This window comes from Morus notabilis, unplaced genomic scaffold (genome assembly GCF_000414095.1).
Source record: "Morus notabilis unplaced genomic scaffold, ASM41409v2 Scaffold75, whole genome shotgun sequence".
NCBI lineage: Eukaryota > Viridiplantae > Streptophyta > Magnoliopsida > Rosales > Moraceae > Morus > Morus notabilis.
Genome location: NW_010361425.1, coordinates 70,661 through 90,887, shown reverse-complemented (window position 1 = coordinate 90,887; position 20,227 = coordinate 70,661). Strand labels below are relative to the sequence as shown.

General features: G+C 35.8%; 5 protein-coding genes across 6 annotated transcripts; 2 read left to right on the top strand and 3 right to left on the bottom strand.

Annotated features, from left to right (window-relative positions):
- Positions 1-661: 661 nt before the first annotated feature.
- On the bottom strand, positions 662-2,004 carry LOC21406555 (probable receptor-like protein kinase At2g42960). The gene has a single exon (XM_024166489.1). It carries the CDS (start codon positions 1,841-1,843, stop codon positions 698-700), a length of 1,146 nt encoding a protein of 381 aa, XP_024022257.1. The 5' UTR covers positions 1,844-2,004; the 3' UTR covers positions 662-697.
- A 1,065-nt stretch (positions 2,005-3,069) lies between these two features.
- Positions 3,070-7,817, top strand: LOC21406554 (putative disease resistance protein RGA4). Its single transcript, XM_010099358.2, has 2 exons — positions 3,070-6,401; positions 7,630-7,817. Exon 1 carries the CDS (start codon positions 3,132-3,134, stop codon positions 6,369-6,371), a length of 3,240 nt encoding a protein of 1,079 aa, XP_010097660.1. The 5' UTR covers positions 3,070-3,131; the 3' UTR covers positions 6,372-6,401; positions 7,630-7,817.
- Positions 7,632-19,736, bottom strand: LOC21406551 (putative disease resistance protein RGA4). 2 transcript variants are annotated; one of them, XM_024166507.1, is made up of 2 exons: positions 16,176-19,736; positions 7,632-7,689 (listed from the first exon to the last, which is right to left on the bottom strand). In XM_024166507.1, exon 1 carries the CDS (start codon positions 19,446-19,448, stop codon positions 16,206-16,208), a length of 3,243 nt encoding a protein of 1,080 aa, XP_024022275.1. In that variant the 5' UTR covers positions 19,449-19,736; the 3' UTR covers positions 7,632-7,689; positions 16,176-16,205. The 2 variants fall into 2 exon arrangements, with proteins under 2 accessions (XP_024022275.1, XP_010097657.1); XM_010099355.2 differs by lacking the exon at positions 7,632-7,689 and adding an exon at positions 14,751-14,925.
- LOC21406553 (light-harvesting complex-like protein OHP2, chloroplastic) lies at positions 9,521-11,049 on the top strand. Its single transcript, XM_010099357.2, has 2 exons — positions 9,521-10,202; positions 10,719-11,049. Exons 1-2 carry the CDS (start codon positions 9,751-9,753, stop codon positions 10,831-10,833), a joined length of 567 nt encoding a protein of 188 aa, XP_010097659.1. The 5' UTR covers positions 9,521-9,750; the 3' UTR covers positions 10,834-11,049.
- On the bottom strand, positions 11,916-12,524 carry LOC21406552. The gene has a single exon (XM_010099356.1). The coding sequence runs from the start codon at positions 12,522-12,524 to the stop codon at positions 11,916-11,918; it is 609 nt and encodes a 202-aa protein (XP_010097658.1).
- Positions 19,737-20,227: the final 491 nt, after the last annotated feature.

Sequence of the window (20,227 nt, the reverse complement as noted above, 5' to 3'; positions counted from 1 at the left end):
GGGGTTGCCGCCACCACCGTTTCAGCGTCATCTACTCCGGCACCGCTGACGTCGGCTGCATCGGCGAGGTCGTCAAGCACGAGCGCCTCATCGACGACCGCTTCTTCCTAATCTGCAAAGTCCAGGAAGAGGAGGGGTCTCTGGTGGGCTGAAGAGAGAAAAGAAAAACGAGAAAATGAAAATAAGTTTTTTACGTTTTCAGATTTTCAGAAAACGACAAAAACGATTTTGTTTTTGTTTTGTAAAAATTTTTACGCCAACCGCATTTCTTATACACGTTTTCAGTTTTTAGCCTCGAAAAATGTGAAAAATGAAAAAGAAAACATAAACAAACAGGCCCGTTATAAACACTTTTTTATTTTAATTTATCCCTATTTCATAGTTTTATTTTACAATATATTATATATTCTTTTACACCCTCATAAAATTTTATTTTATCAAACGTTGCTTCAAGTTTCTTTTCACTTTCTTTCTCATTCAATTTTTCTTCGTATCAATAATAATAATAATAATACCTTCAAATTTATCCCTATTACATATTTTTATTTTATAATATTATATATTCTTTGGCACCCTCATAAATATTCATTTTATCAAACGTTGCTTCCTCAAGGTAGAATAAGACATGCCATGGTTGGAAAAGATTCCACCACCTTGTATCTGTTGTAATTCTATTCATTAATTCTCTAAAAAAAAACTATGTAGAATTTTGAGCCAACAACTCAACTGCATTTCGCATTGTTGGCCTTTCTGCCGGGATGGGATTAGTACACATTAAAGCAATTTTAAAGTACTCTTGTATCTTAGACACGTCCAATCCTCTCCCCAAATTTGGGACCAACATTTCCCTTTCTCGATTTTGGGCAACCATATGTCTGGCCCATTTCATGAAGCTCATCCTTTTCCCGTCCATGGAGACCGACAAACGGGGCTGCTTTCCTGTCGCGACTTCCAACATTAAGATGCCAAAAGCATACACGTCGCCCTTCACCCTCGCCACTGCACACCCTTCTTCGTACTCGGGCGCAATATAGCCCACTGTGCCGGCTTCTTGGGTCGACACGTGAGTGTTTTGGAATTCCACCATCCGTGCGAGCCCAAAATCGGCAATATGGGCCTCAAACTCCGAGTCCAGAAATATGTTCTCGGCCTTTATATCCCTATGAATGATGGGCTTTTCCAAGTCATGCATATAAGCCAGCCCGTTTGCCACACCCCTAATTATCTTGTGCCTGGCTTCCCAGAATAACGTTAAGCGCGAAGCTGAACTATCCTTCGACAATCCGTGGAGGCAAATGTCTAAATTGCCCATCTCGAAGAACTCGTAGATTAGAACCCTCTCGCCGCCGGTAACGCAGTACCCAAGGAGCCGCACGATGTTCCGGTGCCGGAGCTTGCCGAGGATTTCGAGCTCCGATCGAAATTCCATGAAGCAATGGAAGCCCTCCGGATCGAGCTTCTTGACGGCGAGCTTGAGGCCGTTGGGGAGCTCGGCCTTGTAGACGAATCCGAATCTGCCATCGGCGGTGATCAAGTCGGCGGAGAAGTTCTTTGTTGCGGTGGTTATGTCGTTCAAAGATATCTGGAGCGACGGATCGAAGGACACGGTCACCTCGAGAGGGGCAATTTGCACATTTGCCTCCACGGTTATGGTGGTCGGATTTGGGAGAGTTATCGGGTTTGGATTTGGGAGAGTTATCGGGTTTGGTACCTGGGTCGCCTGCGTGTGGGAGCTGTTGGCTCGTTTACTTTTGCAGATCATAATTTCTGCGGTGATTAAGATTATGGCGGAGAAGGCGAAGCTGAGGAAGCCCGCCATGATGATCTTAGCAGATTCATCCATGGAGATAAAGGTATTGTTGCTTTCTGGTCAGAAAGACAGGCTTAACTGCGTTTGCTAATCCGTTGTGTCTCTGAAAAAGAGTAAGATGTCTCTGAAAAATAGTATTATGGTCAGAGGTTTTCTTGAGGGAGAAATTTTGAAATTATATTATTATAGGCACGCTGAAGTGCGCCCTTTTTTTTTTATTATTATTTTTTTAATTAAAGATACTGAAGCGCGTTTGTTGAGTTGAGTTGATTCTCTTGCAAATGAGTTTTAGGGCCCGTTGTATCACACGTCTGAAACTAGGGATACGTTCATTTCCACAACTTTAAGTCATGATTTGAGATTTGCATATGTGAGAAAACAAAATTATAACAAAAAAAATTAAATTTAAATTTTTATGAGAGAAAATATTGTAGCAATATAATTTAGTCATGACTTAAAAGTCATAAAATTAACAAGGGCTATGATTCAATTATGCTAAAGTACTTTTTTTCTCAAAAAAATTTGAATAAAAAAGTTTCCTCCAATAGTTTTCTTACGAAATGTGAATTCATAATTAAAAATCACTAAAACCTCGTTCAGTTCGCAAATTCGAGTTGAAATATAATTTTATATGAGAGTTTTTAATTGTAGAAAAAATTAGATGTGACTTTTTGTATGAGCTTTTAATTATAATAAAATTGAAATTAAAAATTCAAATTAGTAAAATGAACAAGGCTTAATTAAAACACGTGAACTTAACGGGCCATTAATATCTTAGGCATCATTTATTTTACCGATTCAAGTTTTCAATTATAGTCTTGTTACAGTTAAAAATTCTCATAAAAAGTTAAATTTAATTTTTTCTGTTGCAATTAAAAGCTCTCATATAAAATCATATATCAACTCGAATTAAAAACTTAATCCGTAAATTGGAAGTTGCTTTATTCTGTATTCTTTCTTTGCTTTTCATTGATTTCGTGGAAGCCGAGTCAATGGCTAGAAGTTAATTGCTTAACTAATAAGCAGTTTAGTCACTACGATTCAGGCCATGTAGTAAAGTTTAGTACGCTTTTTAGCTAGAGTAGGACCCAGCATGGCAAAAGTTTCAACGCGGATGGAAAGTGGTGGCAAACAAGTAGTTAAAAGCTGAAATTTCAATGGGAAATTCCAAGAAGCTATAGTATTGACCCTACGTTTGGTTTGTATCATGACTTGCAAGGAAGCACACTCTTTCATAACTTAATAGACGTTACCAAAGGAAGCTTTTTTTCATCCAACTTACATTTATCTTCTCCTTGAGTTTTATCTTTTCAACTAACCAATGGCGGACGCAATTCTCTTTAATGTTGCTGCAAGTATTGTTGAGAAGTTGGGACCCGAAACTCTTCGTAAAGAGATCGGGTTGCTCTTTGGTGTCAACACCGAGCTTGAGAAACTCAAGCGCACTGTTTCTGCAATCAAGGCTGTGCTCCTTGATGCGGAGCAAAATCAAGCTGACAACCATCAGGTAAGAGATTGGCTTCAAAAACTTCAAGATGCCGTCTATTATGCTGATGATTTGGTAGATGAATTTTACACCGAAGCTTTGCAGCGTAGAGTGATTTTTGGGAGTAAAAGGGCGAAGAAGGTACGCATCTTCTTTTCTAGCTCAAACCAGCTTTCTTTTATGCTAAATATCGGTCATAAGATAAAGGAGGTTCGGGAGGCACTCAATGAGATTAAAGATAGCAGGGATTTTTACTTGATGGAATGCTTCGAGGACACGCGCGTCTCCTCTAATGTGAGGGAGACTCACTCATTTGTGGGTAAAGAAGAAGTTATTGGAAGGGATGGTGATAAAATGGCAATTGTAAAGCTTTTGTTGGATTCAGAAACAGAAGAGGATGTGTCAGTGATTCCCATAGTTGGTATTGGAGGATTAGGGAAAACTGCACTTGCTCAACACATCTTCAATGATGAAAACGTCCAAAACCATTTTGAACTGAGAAGTTGGGTTTGTGTCTCTGATTGTTTTGATCTGAAATTAGTTGTTCAGAAAATCATTAAATCTGTAACTTTGAAGAGCCCTGAAGATCTTGAGTTGGAGCAATTGCAATTTCACCTTCGAAAAGAAATTGGTGGAAAGAGATACCTTCTTGTACTGGATGATGTGTGGAATGAGGATGCTGAAAAATGGCGTGGATTAGAAAGATTGTTAATGGGTGGTGCAAAGGGTAGCAAAGTATTAGTAACAACTCGTAGTGACAGGGTTGCTGAGATAACACATACAATTCGGCCATACAAGTTAAGTGGGTTGGACAATGTTAACTCTTGGTCTTTATTTAAAAGAATAGCATTCCATAAAGGACAAGAACCTGAAAACTCAACTGTTTTGGCATTGGGGAAGGAGATTGTAGATAAGTGTAGTGGAGTTCCTCTTGCAATAAAGACCGTAGGGAGTATATTATACTTCAAACGGCGAGAAATAGAGTGGTCTTCTTTTAAGGAAAATGAACTTGCCAAAATACCTCAAGGAGAAGATGGCATTTTACCAACACTAAAGCTGAGTTACAATCATCTCCCTTCACATTTGAAGCATTGTTTTGCTTATTGTCGCTTGTTTCCCAAAGATCGTGAAATTGATGTGCAGAAGTTAATAAGGCTTTGGATAGCTCAAGGGTTCATTAAGCCTTCAGATGGCGGCCGATGTTTAGAAGATGTTGGTTACGAATATTTTATGGATCTGCTCTGTAGGTCCTTTTTCCAAGATCCCAAGCGAGATGATCAGGGTAATGTAAAAAGATTTAGAATTCACGATCTCATGCATGATCTTGCAGTTCTCGTGGCGGGGACAAGTAGCATCTCAATTGATCGAAGTATGGAGAATTCTAATGAAAATATTCGCCATGTATCATTTGATTCTAAATTCAGCCCGTCATGGAAACTTCCACCATCCTTGCTCAAAAAGAACAGCATTGTACGGACTTTTATTTCACCCAAATATAATGCTTGGCATGGGTATCAACACGACTTTCTAGGCACGTCAAGAAAGAAATTAAGATGGTTGACTCGTGATGCAATCTTGTTTAGCTTCACATCTCTGCGGACTTTGGATTTGAAGGCTTTGAACATCAAGAAATTGCCAAACAGTTTGGGTAGATTGAAACATCTAAGATACCTTGATGTTTCGCGAAATAATATCCAGATGCTTCCCAATTCAATAACAAGACTGCAGAATTTGCAAACTTTGATTCTCTCTCATTGTCGAGAGTTGATACGATTGCCTGAAGATATGAAGAAACTGGTCAACTTGAGGCATCTTCAAACACATGGATGTCGGAGATTGAGCTACATGCCACGTGGAATTGGTGAATTGACTGCCCTTCACTCATTAGACAGATTTGTGGTTGCTGACACGGGCAATGTGACAAGACACACTGCTGGGCTTAGTGAACTTGGCGGCCTTAACAACTTGGGAGCAGAGTTGTCCATTGAGAACTTGGGGCATGGGAAAAATATTGCATTGGAAGTGAAAGCTGCAAATTTTAAGGATAAACAACACCTTCAATCCCTTGTTTTATTTTGGAGATATGGATTCGATGGTGATCAGACAAGTGTTGTTGAGAATGATGAAATGTCATTAGATGATCTGCGACCACATTCAAAAATGAAAGCTTTGAAGGTGGTGAATTTCATGGGTTTGAGATTTGCAGGTTGGCTTTCTACGCTCAATAATCTTGTCAAATTAGAATTACTGAGTTGTGAAAAATGTCAACATCTCCCACATCTTCATGAGTTACCCTTACTCAAGGAGCTCACACTCTATGCATTGATTGCTTTGGAGTACATATCAGATATGGAGAGCAACAATCAATTGTCCACTTCATTATCAACTCCAAGAACGCCATTCTTCCCATCTCTAACAATCCTTAAGATCAGATTTTGCCTTAATCTGAAGGGATGGTGGAGGAGGAGTACAATTGCAGGTGACAACAGTGGAGCCCTCGGATTGACAACAGCTACAACACCACCATTACATCAAAACCAACCTGTATTCCCCTGTCTTCATGATCTAGAGATAAGAAACTGCCCCCACCTAACTTCCATGCCTTTGTTTCCGGATCTAAAAAGCTTGGAGTTGATGGACACTAGCTTCAGACCGTTACAACAAACGATGATGATGACGGATGCTAGTATGATAGCTTCACCATCTACAATCACGTCTACACCACCAGATTCCTCATCTCTCTCCAAATTGAAGAACCTGTTAATTTCACAGATAAAGGATGTCGAATCGTTGCCAGAAGGGATAGGAAACCTCACATCCCTTCAGTCTCTTGACATCGTTGAATGCCCCAAGTTGACATCATTGCCGGAGGTGATTGGCAACCTCTGTTTGCTTCAATCTCTTAAAGTTTGGGAATGCCCCAAATTGGAATCATTACCAGAAGGGCTGTGTCTCCTCACCTCTTTGAAGTTGTTGAAAATTGATAAATGCCCTACCTTGTCACAACGATGCATGAGGGAAATTGGTGAAGATTGGCCCAAGATTGCCCACATCCCGAAAATTGAGACAGACTGATTATGATCTGAAGCTCCACTTCTACTACAGGTTAGTAGTGTAGATCTCTATCTCTTCTGTTGTTTCTTTTATGGTGTTTCATTTATTTTGTTCCAGCCTTACAAATAGATGGAAATAAAACTTTGGTTGCATTTAGAAATTTGTTTTACTGCATAAGTTATGTAGTCCCATCAAACCTGTTTTAATTTAGTAACTGGCAAAAATACTGAGCAGCATAGATCTTTTTCCCTCCGTTTTCGTCAAATCAGGCTAAGTAAAATAGTTTGGTTTTCTGTTCAAGTACATATTCCCACTTTCTATCTGTTTTCTCTCTCTCTATTTTTGTTTATAAGAAAAACATGTATTGATAAAATAATCAATTACAGGTGAAAGAGGATAAGGTATCCTCTGAACCAAAAATCTGTTTTCTCTTTATTTGTATCCTCAAAATTGTTTTTTTAATCAAACAATTTACAAACTTGGTGTCAGACATATATGGGTTGTTGTCCTGCTGGAAAATAGTATATGATTTTGTAACATAAAGGGCTACCTGTTTTTAAGCATTTACTAATTTATAGATTTATTTTACAAGTGTTTAGCCATTGGTATGTGTATACACTCAACTCTGAATCAACAAAAAGAAATAAGCAAGCACCGGTTAAGCATTTGCTTTGTAGCTTATTGCATTTAGAATTGAGGGATATTGTTCTTTTCATTATGCTTTAATGAACAAGTCTCCATTGGAGTTTGGGAATTTGAAGGATAACATCTCTGAGTTTGCTCAGAATAGATGTTTTCTTAAAGCTTTAAAGTAAGCTGCTTCTTAACGTTTCTTCTACTTTCATTATGCTGGTACAAGCCTAGAATAAGTAATGAGTTTCCATTCCTAAAAAGACCAGTCGTTTGAATAGTTATGGTTCTTATCAACAACATGCATCTGTAGCCAATCCATCACCTCAGAAGTTTTTGAATCCCGAACTTATCATTATTTGTTTAGTAGAATTCATTTCCAGGTAATAGTTAGCTGTTGCATCTTCTATTGCTCCAACACTTCTCCTATAGTTCTATTCCTTCAAATAATTAAGTAGACGCAAGGCAGACTATGAGCATCTTTTGTAAATAGTATATATTTTTCCTAATTTAGCATTAATATTATCTAATTTCCTAGGAGTAATCGTGTGCTTGATACTTGCGCTCTTTCGTTCTTGCTGCTTTACGGTACAACTTTATTAGTTTAATTCTCAGTTAAAATCTCCATGGATAATTGCTATGTTTACAGGGCTTTGGGATGTTGGTCATGTGCTCGACTCGACGCGCTTTGATTGCAGCTTACACAGGCCTTCTTGTGCTCTCTCTCTCTCTTTTTTTTTTTTTTTTTTGTCACTGTGCTGACCATATGTAAATAAGCATATTATACATTTAGCATTGATACTCATGGAATGTTTAAGTTCGTATTTTCTTTTTACGTACTTGAATGTATTGTTATTATATGTTATTTGTAGAGTGCAAATTGATGAAGCAATCAGATTTTTCATGACGCTGCATCGTGTTTTTGCTTTTTCTGTTCTTTATTCACTTGTGGCTATTGGTTAACCAAACATAGCTTAGTTATATCTGTTTTCTCTATCTTCTTGATCATTGTTCGGCAGGCACATCTCAATTAGGATCTTACCATCTCATCTATCCATAAAACTTTTTTTTTTCCTGTTCAAGATAAATGAACTGTGCAATTTGTTCTGGCTTATTTTATGGTTTTTATTCTTTTTGTTTTCATTTTTTTTTTGGATAAAAGGACGCCCAGAAAATAGTGGAGTTTTCTTTGATTTTTCTTTCCTTTTTTTTTTCTCTGCATAAAAATAATCATTATTGATGCGTTTAAAATTTGTTCTAAAATGATTTTTTTTTGTGTATGAAAATAAAAATAAAAACATTTTTTAATCTTAGACATAAATTATTTTTAAAAATACGTTTGGTAGTTTTATCAAGAGATTATTTTCAGTATAAAAAAACACATTAATATCTCTCTCTTTGCTCGAGATAAGAGAAAACAATAAAAAATGAAAAACGGTTAATATTTTTTTCTCATTTTATATTAAATTAAAAAATCTTTTTCATTTCTGTTTTTTTCTTTAATTGTGTTAAATGTTATTTTAAAATCGTTTTTATTTTTTGAAAAATGTAAAATTTAAAAACAAAAATAATTTCAAATACGGCATATATTTTCCCGAATTAAGGCGAGAAAAAAAAAAAAAGCAGGATAGTTGTGTCTGGTTCCAAGTCATCTCTCACATAATGAACTTACCGGTCAGAGTTACGTACGTGGAAAAAATAAATCAGAGATCTCTCATAAAAATTGGATTAAAAAAATTACTCAAAAATTAAAAGCTAGTCTTTGAGAAAAAAAGTCTTCACCACCACTCGCAATAAGAAGCGTGTCTCTCCATGGACCATTTCCTCTTTTGTTGTTCTGTCTTAATATATTTTCCCCGTATATATATATTTTTTTATAGAAAATTATTGAATTTATTTTTAATAATGAATTTAAATTTTTACTTGTTACTTATAATTAATATTTTTTTATTAATTTGACTTAAGAAAGAATAATCTTGATAAAATACTTTTTAAAAGTGTATGGGTTATAATTTTTACCATTTACTCTTAATTCATAATTTTTTTAATTAAATAATTACACTAATACAAAAGATATTTATCAATAATAAGGGGTAAAAATTCACACTCATACACTCTTAAAGATAAATTCTTTATTTTTTTTCTTAAAAATGTATTAATAAAGAATATGGAGTAAAAATCTAAATCTAAACACTTTTAAAAGATATTTGTCTCATTTTTTTTTTTTACTTTCTCAAATCATAATTATATTTCCTATGCCTAAGACCACGTATTTTAATGACATCCGGAGGAGGTGTTTGAGTAGGATGGCCCTTAAAAACTATAGGTTTAATTACGTGTTGTATAAAAAAAAATATATATATATATATATATCTTCTACTTTTATTTGTAATTGTATTTCCCTTGAGAAATTAAGAAAAAGAAAGTGAGAAACAAATAAGAATAGCACGTGTGTGACACACGCTTGGAAAGTCCGAAAGGCGCCAAACCAAACCACCCAAAATACTCTTGTTGAGAACTTGGCCACATATTATCCACAAACACAACTTCCACTTGAACACCATTTTCTCTCTCTCTCTCTCTCTCTCTCTCTCTCTCTCTCTTTCTCTCTTTCTCTCTCTCTCGTGTGATTCTGATAACACATTGCAACACCCCTCCCCAAATCTAACCAAAACCAAACAAAATAAACCCAAAAAACCCAAATCAAAATTAACCCAAAAAAGAAAAACAGAAACAGAAACTCTGAAGAAATAGAGAGTGAAAGAGAAAAATGTCAGCGGCAACTTCATTCCCATACATCAAAATCCCATCTTCCTCATCTTCACCATCTTGTTCCTCCTCATCACCATCCTCCTCTGTTCCTTCCTCTTCCTCTTTTAGGCTCTCTTCAACGGCCAAGCCTTTTCTAAGAACTGTGATTAGGAGCTCCCAAGCTGAAGGGCCCATAAGAAGACCTGTGGCCCCTTCTCCCCTCAAGCCTACACCCCCTTCTCAGCCTCCGTCGCCATCGCCATCGCCGCCGCAGCCGCCTTCTTCACCCTCTGTGGCGCCGCCGAAGCCGGCCTCTTCGGTGGCCGTGGCGGGCAAGAATGTGATAACATTGGAGTTTCAGAGACAGAAGGCTAAGGAGCTGCAGGAGTACTTCAAGCAGAAGAAGCTTGAGGAAGCTGATCAGGGTCCTTTCTTTGGTTTTATTGGGAAGAATGAAATCAGTAATGGAAGGTAACAAAAATAAAAAAATATAAAAAAAAAACAACAACAAAAGGCCTTTTCCTTTACTATTTGTTTTAGCAAGTTTTATTGGATTTTATATGGGGTTTGTGTGCTGTAGCAGCCTGTTATGTTGGGGTTCTATGAAGTTTATGCATTTGAAATCAATATTGAATTAAGAAGTAGGGATTTGCTTGTGATATTTTAGTGATAGAAAATCCTTAGTTTTAGGTAACAATACCAAAGAGACTGGCCAATACAGTAATATTATTCTGGAGAACTGAATTTTGATTGAAATGGAAATTATGTTGGATTTTTTTTTTATGATGTTAAAAATCTGATTCAAGTATTTTTGCTGTTTATTTATCTAATCAGAAGAAACCCACGTAAATTTGTCGCTTTTCTTCCATTTTCGACTGATTCAGATGTATGACCTTTTCATATTTTTATACTTTTGGCTTGAGAAGCTTGAGTGTCTTGATTTGGTGGTGTGTTCTGATAACTTTTTAATCCGTGTTGACTATGCAGATGGGCAATGTTTGGTTTTGCTGTTGGTTTGCTAACAGAGTATGCAACTGGTTCAGACCTTGTTGTTCAAGTAAAGATTCTGCTCTCGAATTTCGGGATATTAGATCTGGAATGATGCATTGGCTTGATGTTGAACTCCAATTCCAATTACTGCGATTGCTTTAGTCATTTCCAGTATTCTCTTTTGTAACTCTGTTGAGTAATTTGTTTAATTTTCACTCTCTTTCTTGTCTATCATAAGCTGTATCTTCACTACACTGCCAAAGTTGCAAAAAAATACAAGAATTATGTTTCTTTTTTCTTTTCTTTCCTGTTTCTTGTGGTTCAGTTGCACTAATTTTGGAGATTGTTAAAGCTTAGTATTATGTTTTGTTGTTTGTGACTGAATTTGGAGATAAAATGTTAACAAGACATGATGTGAAGTGTGAAAAAAGCAGGCAATTTTTAGAATGAAATTCTTTATTGAGGTTACTTCAATAGGATATCAGCACGGCACAGAAAAGATAAATGATTTCTTGTAGTTATAAAAGTTATAGCAAACAGAGATTATATCAACATGTCCCCATGATCTAGGTGAATATTTGTATATATATATATATATATATATATATATATATTTGCTTCATAAATATGCGCTCCAGAAATAGCATATAATATGATTTTTTATATATACAGACTTCGAAAGAAAATACTATCTACTAAAATTTGTTATACATATTCCATGCAAATCAATATTACATGTATAATATGCTAATTTACATATTGACAAACTTTTTTTTTAACAAATAAAATTGCTCGGTGCCAGGTTTTATAATCGCAACTAAGTTCGCACTTCCATAGCACCCTCATCGTCTTCCCACCCCCAACATATATTATCAATAAAATAAAATAAATGTACTAAGCAAGTCCAACAAATTACAAGTGTTCTGTGTAATGACCCATCAAAAACAATCCCAAAAGTAAAGAACTACTAAATTGAAAAATAAAGTGGGAAACAATGCAAAGTAGAGACTGGCGTCATAAGACATAGCCTAAACTACGCCAGAATTTATGATAGACCTCATTAAAAACCTTGTTAGTAAACCCAGTGGGACAAACCTAATGAGGAAAAAAGAGTGTCTACGCTTTGCAATGTAACAGTCCCGACACACTATCAAATCTTCTTCTACAAGCATGTTCTTCCTTTTCCTTCAAGCTTCAACCGTGCAACGAAAAAAGCCTTCTGATGAAAGCTGCAGCACCCTTGTTATCCATCTTGTTGGCCGCGGCTCCGACTCCGGTCAACTTCTGACAATCAATGGGCGATCCTATCCCCACAAACTGATCACTGATCGCATCACAAGCAAGTCCATCCAAGATCGTTATTCCAATGTGCAAAATCCCTTTAGCATCTCCATTCGGACGTCGAATATGAAATCCCCTAAATGTCCCCGTCGTCGTTTCACAAAAGCGTCGGCCACAATTGCCAAAACTTCCAAGCAAAACTCTTGAAGTCCCGATCAACCTGTCGTTCCCGAATCTTCCAACACAGTAGAACTCGACCACGAGCTGAGCAGCACTCCAACTGTCGAGTGTTTTGGCGTCGACGACGAACACGAACTTGTCGTTCGACCTCGCGTTTTCGAACCTCGCGGCGTCGAGTACCCGAGACTTGAGCTTCTGTTTCGGGTCAATCCAAACTACGGCGTAAATCTGATGGTGATCTTTTCTGGAAGTGAACATGGTTCTTGGTGGTTTGAGATCATAGGCTGAGACTAAGTTGATCTCAAGAAGTTGGAATCTGGTTGAGCTTTTGAGGTTACTCATGGTGCCCTAATCGTAATACTTTGCTAGCTGTGATGAGAAAAACTTGACAATGGCTATGTTGAATTGAATAGGAAGAGAGTAATGTATATATAAGGAGAGAAATAAATGGCGGTGTTATCATGGAGATTTTCGAGTCAGACTTGGACTGGACTACGTACGTTAATCTAAATCAACTATGATTCTAATTTCCTTATAATTTTTTAATATGATTGAGAGTTATCTCTAATATGTAAGTTAATGGATGGACCATGATAAATTTTAATCAAATTAGGATTGAAAATTAATCTCAGACTTCAACTAGTAGACGTTGTTGAAGTTCTAGTCTCACTAGATGTGTGAATCCTTGTTTTCTATTGTGTCCTTTATTTATATGAATGCCAAGGAGTACTTTAATAAGTAACTACTCTTGATTTATAATGTTAATCAAGTACGATCCTTATTTATGCCAAGCATATATTACGTTGTTGAAGTCCTAGTTATCTAAAAATTACATTTATACGAGTGTTGAAGTGACTTGTTGAATCCTAATTCTCTTATAATTACAAGGGCTTTTTGGACATATTATAAATTTTACTAGTCACGTTGAAATACCCAAAAAAAAAAAAAAAAAATTTAGAATATTTTACGAACAGGAAAAATAACATAACAATAATTACTACGTCATTTGGTTGAATATATCATTAAAATAATTACAATATTATTTTGTTATTTTTAAAATATTTTTAAAAAATGTTATATTTCAAATGCACTTTCATAAATTTGAATGTAGTGTGATTATTACTAATTTACATTTATACGAACAAAAGAGTAAGGACATGTTCTTTTGTCTAAAAAACTCAAAAAAAGACAACTCAAGTTTCAACTTTATTCAAGTTCACGTTTTTTTAAGTTTCAACTTTATTCAATTTTACTCAACTTTATTTAAATTATAACTTCAACTCAAGTTCTAACTCAAATTGAACTCAAAAATTACACTCAAGTTATACTCCAAAAGAACAACTCCTAAGTGACTTTCAATAATTAAGGAATTGTAATCGATTTTAACTTCAATGGCTAAGATCCTCTATTCTAATTGTATTGGCGAGGGCCGGGGTTGGGATGGTTTTGAGTGGGGAATCTATCCTGCTTTTTTTTTTTTTTTTTTTCTCACCATAATTCAGGAAAATATATAAGGATTCTTTTTATGCAGAGAAGAAAAAGGAAAGAAAAATTAAAGAAAACTCCACTATTTTCTGGGCGTCCTTTTATAAAAAAAAAACGAAAATAAAAAGAATAAAAACCATAAAATAAGCCAGAACAAATGGCACAGTCCATTTATCTTGAACAGGGAAAAATAAAAAGGTTTAAGGATAGGTGGGATGGAAAGATCCTAATTGAGATGTGCCTGCCGAACAATGATCAAGAAGATAGATTTATCAGAAATAATCAAGCTATGTCTGGTTAACCAATAGCGATAAGTGAATAAAGAAAATAAAAAGCAAAAACAAGATGCGGCATCATGATAATATGATTGCTTCATCAATTTGCACTCTACAAATAGCATATAGGTTATGTTTAGTAGTTTTTATTACATTGTATAAAGTGTATTGTATTGTATTGTGTTATTATAATACAATACGATATTTGGTGTCGTAATGTATTGTATAAAGAGTTAAAATGTAACATTTTAATAATTTTGAGATCAAAATGTATTTTTTGAAAAATTATCTGGTCAAAATATAAATTTTCAAAAGTTTTAGGTCAAAATGAAATTTTAAAAAAAATTTGGGGTCAGTGTGTAATTTTATAAAAGTTTTGAGGTCAAATGTTATTTTACAAAAGTTATAGGGTCAAAATGTAATTTTTAAAAAATATAAATTTGCATTGTGTCACCTCAATTTTACATCAATTATAGGCTCTGACATAACCCTATATCAGACTAATCCTAATCCCTAGCGTGCCTAACCTTGATATGAATCATCAATCTACTATAAACTAATACAATACAATACGCTAAAAATGAATCGTATTCAATAATACGACATAAATCATATTAATTTATCATCAGTATTAATTTATACAATACGATAATCACACTAAATATTATATTATTATATTATTATATAATACAATATTCTGATGCGGTCAAACAAATATGTCCATAATAAAAATACACTCAAGTACGTAAAAAGAAAATAAGAACTAAAACATTCCATGAGTATTAATATTACATATATAATACGCTTATTTACATATGGTCAGCACAGTGACAAATCTTTTTTTTTTTAATTAAAAAAAAAAAAGGAAATTGGGCTGAGGTTAACAATCTGATTGGCATCTGGCGACGAGCAGAAATAGCACAAGAAGGCCTGTGTAAGCTGTAATCAAAGCGCGGCGAGCACATGGCCAAAATCCCAAAGCCCTGTAAACATAGCAATTATCCATTTGACATTTCAACTGACAATTAAACTTGTACCTTAAAGCAGCAAGAACGAAAGAGCGCTAAGTATCATGCACACAATTACTCATAGGAAATTAGATAATTGGGGGGAAAAAATTAGTATTTAGAAAAGATGCTCATAGTCTCTCTTATATCTACATAATTTACACATTTGAAGGAATAGAACTGTAGGAATAGGAGAAGTATTGAAGCAACAGAAGATGTAACACTAACAACCTACAGATTAAAAAGTTACCCTGAAGTGAATTCTACTAAACAAATAATGATACGTTCGTGATTCAAAAACTTGTGAGGTGATGGATTGGCTACAGAAGCATATTGTTGATAAGTACCACAACTATTCAAAAGACTGGTCTTTTTAGTAATGGAAACTTATTACGTAACAGCATCGAGAAAATGAAAGAACCGTAAGAAGCAGCCTACTTTAATGCTTTAAGAAAACATCTATTCTGGGCAAACTCAGAGACGTTATCGTTCGAATTCCCAAACTCCTACGGAGACTTATCAATTAAAGCATAATGAAAAGAAATATCCCTCAATTCTGAGTGCAATAAGCTACGAAACAAGGCTTAACCAGTGCTTGCTTATTTCTTTTTGTTGATTCAGAGTTGAGTGGTTATATATACCAATGGTTAAACGCTTGTAAAATAAATCTATAAATTCTTAAAACCAGGTAGCCCTTTATGTTACAAAATCATTTCCAGCAAGACAACAACCCATATATGTCTGACACCGAGTTTCTAGATTGTTCGATTAAAAAAACAAATCTGAGAACAGGAATAAAGAGAGAAGAGATTTTTGGTTCAGAGGATACCTTATCCTCTTTCACCTGTAATTTGATTACTTCATCAATAAATTTGTTTTTCTTATCAAAAAAAAAAAAAAAAAAACAGAGAGAGAGAGAGAGAGAGAGAGAGGGAGAGAGAAAACAGATAGAAAGTGGGAATATCTGTAGCACTTGAACAGAAAAACCAAACTATTTTGCTTAGCCTGATTTGACGAAAACGGAGGGAAAAAAGATCTTTGCTGCTCAGTGTTTTTGCCAGTTACAAAAAATTACAACAGGTTTGATGGGACTACACAACTTATGCAGCAAAACAAATTTCTAAGCTCAAGAAAAGTTTTATTTCCATCTATTTGTAAGGTTGGAACAAAAAAAGTGAAACACCATAAAAGAAACAACAGAAGAGATAGAGATCAAAACTACTAACCTGTAGTAGAAGTGGAGCTTCAGATCATAATCATTCTGTCTCAATTTTTGGGATGTGGGCAATCTTGGGCCAATCCTCACCAATTTCCCGCTTGCATCGTTGTGACAAGGTAGGGCATTTATCAATTTTCAACAACTTCAAAGAGGTGAGGAGACACATCCCTTCTGGTAATGATTCCAATTTGGGGCATTCCCAAACTTTAAGAGATTGAAGCAAACAGAGGTTGCCAATCACCTCTGGCAATGATGTCAAATTGGGGCATTCAACGATGTCAAGAGACTGAAGGGATGTGAGGTTTCCTATCCCTTCTGGCAACGATTCGACATCCTTTATCTGTGAAATTAACAGGTTCTTCAATTTGGAGAGAGATGAGGAGGAATCTGGTGGTGTAGACATGATTGTAGATGGTGAAGCTATCATACTAGCATCTGTCATCATCATCGTTTGTTGTAACGGTCTGAAGCTAGTGTCCATCAACTCCAAGCTTTTTAGATCCGGAAACAAAGGCATGGAAGTTAGGTGGGGGCAGTTTCTTATCTCTAGATCATGAAGACAGGGGAATACAGGTTGGTTTTGATGTAATGGTGGTGTTGTAGCTGTTGTCAATCCGAGGGCTCCACTGTTGTCACCGGCAATTGTACTCCTCCTCCACCATCCCTTCAGATTAAGGCAAAATCTGATCTTAAGGATTGTTAGAGATGGGAAGAATGGAGTTGTTGGAGTTGATAATGAAGTGGACAATTGATTGTTGCTCTCCATATCTGATATGTACTCCAAAGCAATCAATGCATAGAGTGTGAGCTCCTTGAGTAAGGGTAACTCATGAAGATGTGGGAGATGTTGACATTTTTCACAACTCAGTAATTCTAATTTGACAAGATTATTGAGCGTAGAAAGCCAACCTGCAAATCTCAAACCCATGAAATTCACCACCTTCAAAGCTTTCATTTTTGAATGTGGTCGCAGATCATCTAATGACATTTCATCATTCTCAACAACACTTGTCTGATCACCATCGAATCCATATCTCCAAAATAAAACAAGGGATTGAAGGTGTTGTTTATCCTTAAAATTTGCAGCTTTCACTTCCAATGCAATATTTTTCCCATGCCCCAAGTTCTCAATGGACAACTCTGCTCCCAAGTTGTTAAGGCCGCCAAGTTCACTAAGCCCAGAAGTGCGTCTTGTCACATTGCCCGTGTCAGCCACCACAAATCTGTCTAATGAGTGAAGGGCAGTCAATTCACCGATTCCACGTGGCATGTAGCTCAATCTCCGACATCCATGTGTTTGAAGATGCCTCAAGTTGACTAGTTTCTTCATATCTTCAGGCAATCGTATCAACTCTCGACAATGAGAGAGAATCAAAGTTTGCAAATTCTGCAGTCTTGTTATTGAATTGGGAAGCATCTGGATATTATTTCGCGAAACATCAAGGTATCTTAGATGTTTCAATCTACCCAAACTATTTGGCAATTTCTTGATGTTCAAAGCCTTCAAATCTAAAGTCCGCAGAGATGTGAAGCTAAACAAGATTGCATCACGAGTCAACCATCTTAATTTCTTTCTTGACGTGCCTAGAAAGTTGTGTTGATACCCATGCCAAGCATTATATTTGGGTGAAATAAAAGTCCGTACAATGTTGTTCTTTTTGAGCAAGGATGGTGGAAGTTTCCATGACTGGTTGAATTTAGAATCAAATGATACATGGCGAATATTTTCATTAGAATTCTCCATACTTCGATCAATTGAGATGCTACTTGTCCCCGCCACGAGAACTGCAAGATCATGCATGAGATCATGAATTCTAAATCTTTTCACATTACCCCAATCATCTATTTTTGGATCTTGAAAAAAGGACCTCCAGAGCAAAGCCATAAAATATTCGTAACCAACATCTTCTAGACATTGGCTTCGATCTGAAGGCTTAATGAACCCTTGAGCAATCCAAAGCCTTATTAACTTTTGCACATCAATTTCATGATCTTTGGGAAACAACCGACAATAAGCAAAGCAATGTTTCAAATGTGAAGGGAGATGATTGTAACTCAGCTTCAGTGCTGGTAAAATGTCATCTTCTCCTTGAGGTATTTTGGAAAGTTCAGTTTCCATAAAAGAGGACCACTCTATTTCTCGCCTTTTGAAGTACAATATACTCCCTATGGTCTTTATTGCAAGAGGAACTCCTCTACACTTCTCTACAATTTCCATACCCATTGCCAAAACTGTTGAGTTTTCAGGTTCTTGTCCTTTATCAAAGGCTATTCTCTTAAATAAGGACCAAGAGTCAACATTGTCCAACCCACTTAACTTGTATGGTTGAATTGTATGTGTTATCTTGGCAACCATGTAACTACGAGTTGTCACTAATACTCTGCTACCCTTTGCCCCACCCATTAACAATCTTTCTAGTCTACGCCATTTTTCGCCATCCTCATTCCACACATCATCTAGTACAAGAAGATATCTCTTTCCATCAATTTCTTTTCGAAGGTGAAATTGCAATTGCTCCAACTCTAGATTTCCCGAGCTCTTCAAAGTTACAGATTTAATGATTTTCTCAACAATTAATTTTAGATCAAAAAAGTCTGAGACGCAAACCCAACTTCTCAGTTCAAAATGTTTTTGGATGTTTTCATCATTGAAGATGTGTTGAGCAAGTGTCGTTTTCCCTAATCCTCCAATACCAACAATAGGAATAACTGATACATCCTCTTTAGATTCTAAATCCAACAAAAGCTTCATAATTGCCAATTTATCAGCATCCCTTCCAATAACTTCTTCTTCACGCACATATGAGTGAGTCTCCCTCGCCATAGAGGAGACACGCGTGTCCTCGAGGCGTTCCATCAAGTAAAAATCCTTGTTATCTTTAATTTCATTGAGTGTTTCCCTAACCTCTTTTATTTTATGACCAATCTTCAGCATAAACGCAAGCTGATTTGAGCTCGAAAAGAAAATGCGTACCTTCTTCGCTTTTCCACTCCCAATCATCACTCTGCGCTGCAAAGCTTCAGTGTAAAATTCATCTACCAAGTCATCAGCATAATAAACAGCATCTTGAAGCTTTTGAAGCCAATCCTTGACCTGATGGTTTTCAGCTTGCTTTTGCTCTGCATCAAGAAGCACAGCCTTAATTGCAGAAACAGTGCGCTTGAGTTTCTGAAGCTCGGTGTTGACACCAAAGAGCAACCCCATCTCTTTACCAAGAGTTTCGGATCCCAACTTCTCGATAATACTTTCAGCAACATTGAAGAGAATTGCTTCCGCCATTGCTTACTTGGTAAGCTAAAATTTGAGGAGGAATTAATGCCTGTTAGAAGTTAGAACTTACATGAAAGAATGGGCATATAAAATTCCACAATGTTGACTTGGGGGTCAATACTTCAGCTTCTTGGATGCCATCAATTGTCAATTCGTGTGGAAACTTTTTCCATGTTGGGTCCTACTTTACCTAAATTGTATTATGATTTAGTGCTACATGAAATGAATCTTCCACGAAATTGATGAAAAGCAAATAAGGAAATGAAAAAGGGCAAAAGAAAACTATTCTATTCTTATATCTTGTTTCTCCGAATTCCACAATGTTGACTTGGGGGTCAATACTTCAGCTTCTTGGATGCCATCAATTGTCGATTCGTGTGGAAACTTTTTCCATGTTGGGTCCTACTTTACCTATATTGTATTAAATGATTTAGTGCTACATGAAATGAATCTTCCACGAAATTAATGAAAAGCAAATAAGGAAATGAAAAAGAAGAACAAAAGAAAATATATTGTATTCTTATATCTCATTTCTCGGAGAAACAGCTCAACAAGTGCACTTCAGAATTCCTTTTTTACCATTCAATCACCATATCTAAACTCACTCTCTCTCTCTCAAGAGAACATCATGTTAGAATATTACCGGACTTATATATTAATATCAAATAATTTATACCGGGCTCATATATTAATATCAAATAATTTATATTGAAGCATGTATGATAAAGTTATATTATTATGCATAGTATTATTTTGGACTATAATAAGATGAACTTATTATATTTATA

What these genes read in the sequence shown, in the direction of transcription:
- LOC21406555 (XM_024166489.1), bottom strand. Translation starts at nt 1,843, where the DNA reads ATGGATGAATCTGCTAAGATCATCATGGCGGGCTTCCTCAGCTTCGCC.
- LOC21406551 (XM_024166507.1), bottom strand. Translation starts at nt 19,448, where the DNA reads ATGGCGGAAGCAATTCTCTTCAATGTTGCTGAAAGTATTATCGAGAAG.
- LOC21406552 (XM_010099356.1), bottom strand. Translation starts at nt 12,524, where the DNA reads ATGAGTAACCTCAAAAGCTCAACCAGATTCCAACTTCTTGAGATCAAC.
- LOC21406554 (XM_010099358.2), top strand. Translation starts at nt 3,132, where the DNA reads ATGGCGGACGCAATTCTCTTTAATGTTGCTGCAAGTATTGTTGAGAAG.
- LOC21406553 (XM_010099357.2), top strand. Translation starts at nt 9,751, where the DNA reads ATGTCAGCGGCAACTTCATTCCCATACATCAAAATCCCATCTTCCTCA. An exon ending in AATGAAATCAGTAATGGAAG is followed by an intron (nt 10,203 to 10,718) that starts GTAACAAAAATA and finishes TTGACTATGCAG; the next exon opens with ATGGGCAATGTTTGGTTTTG.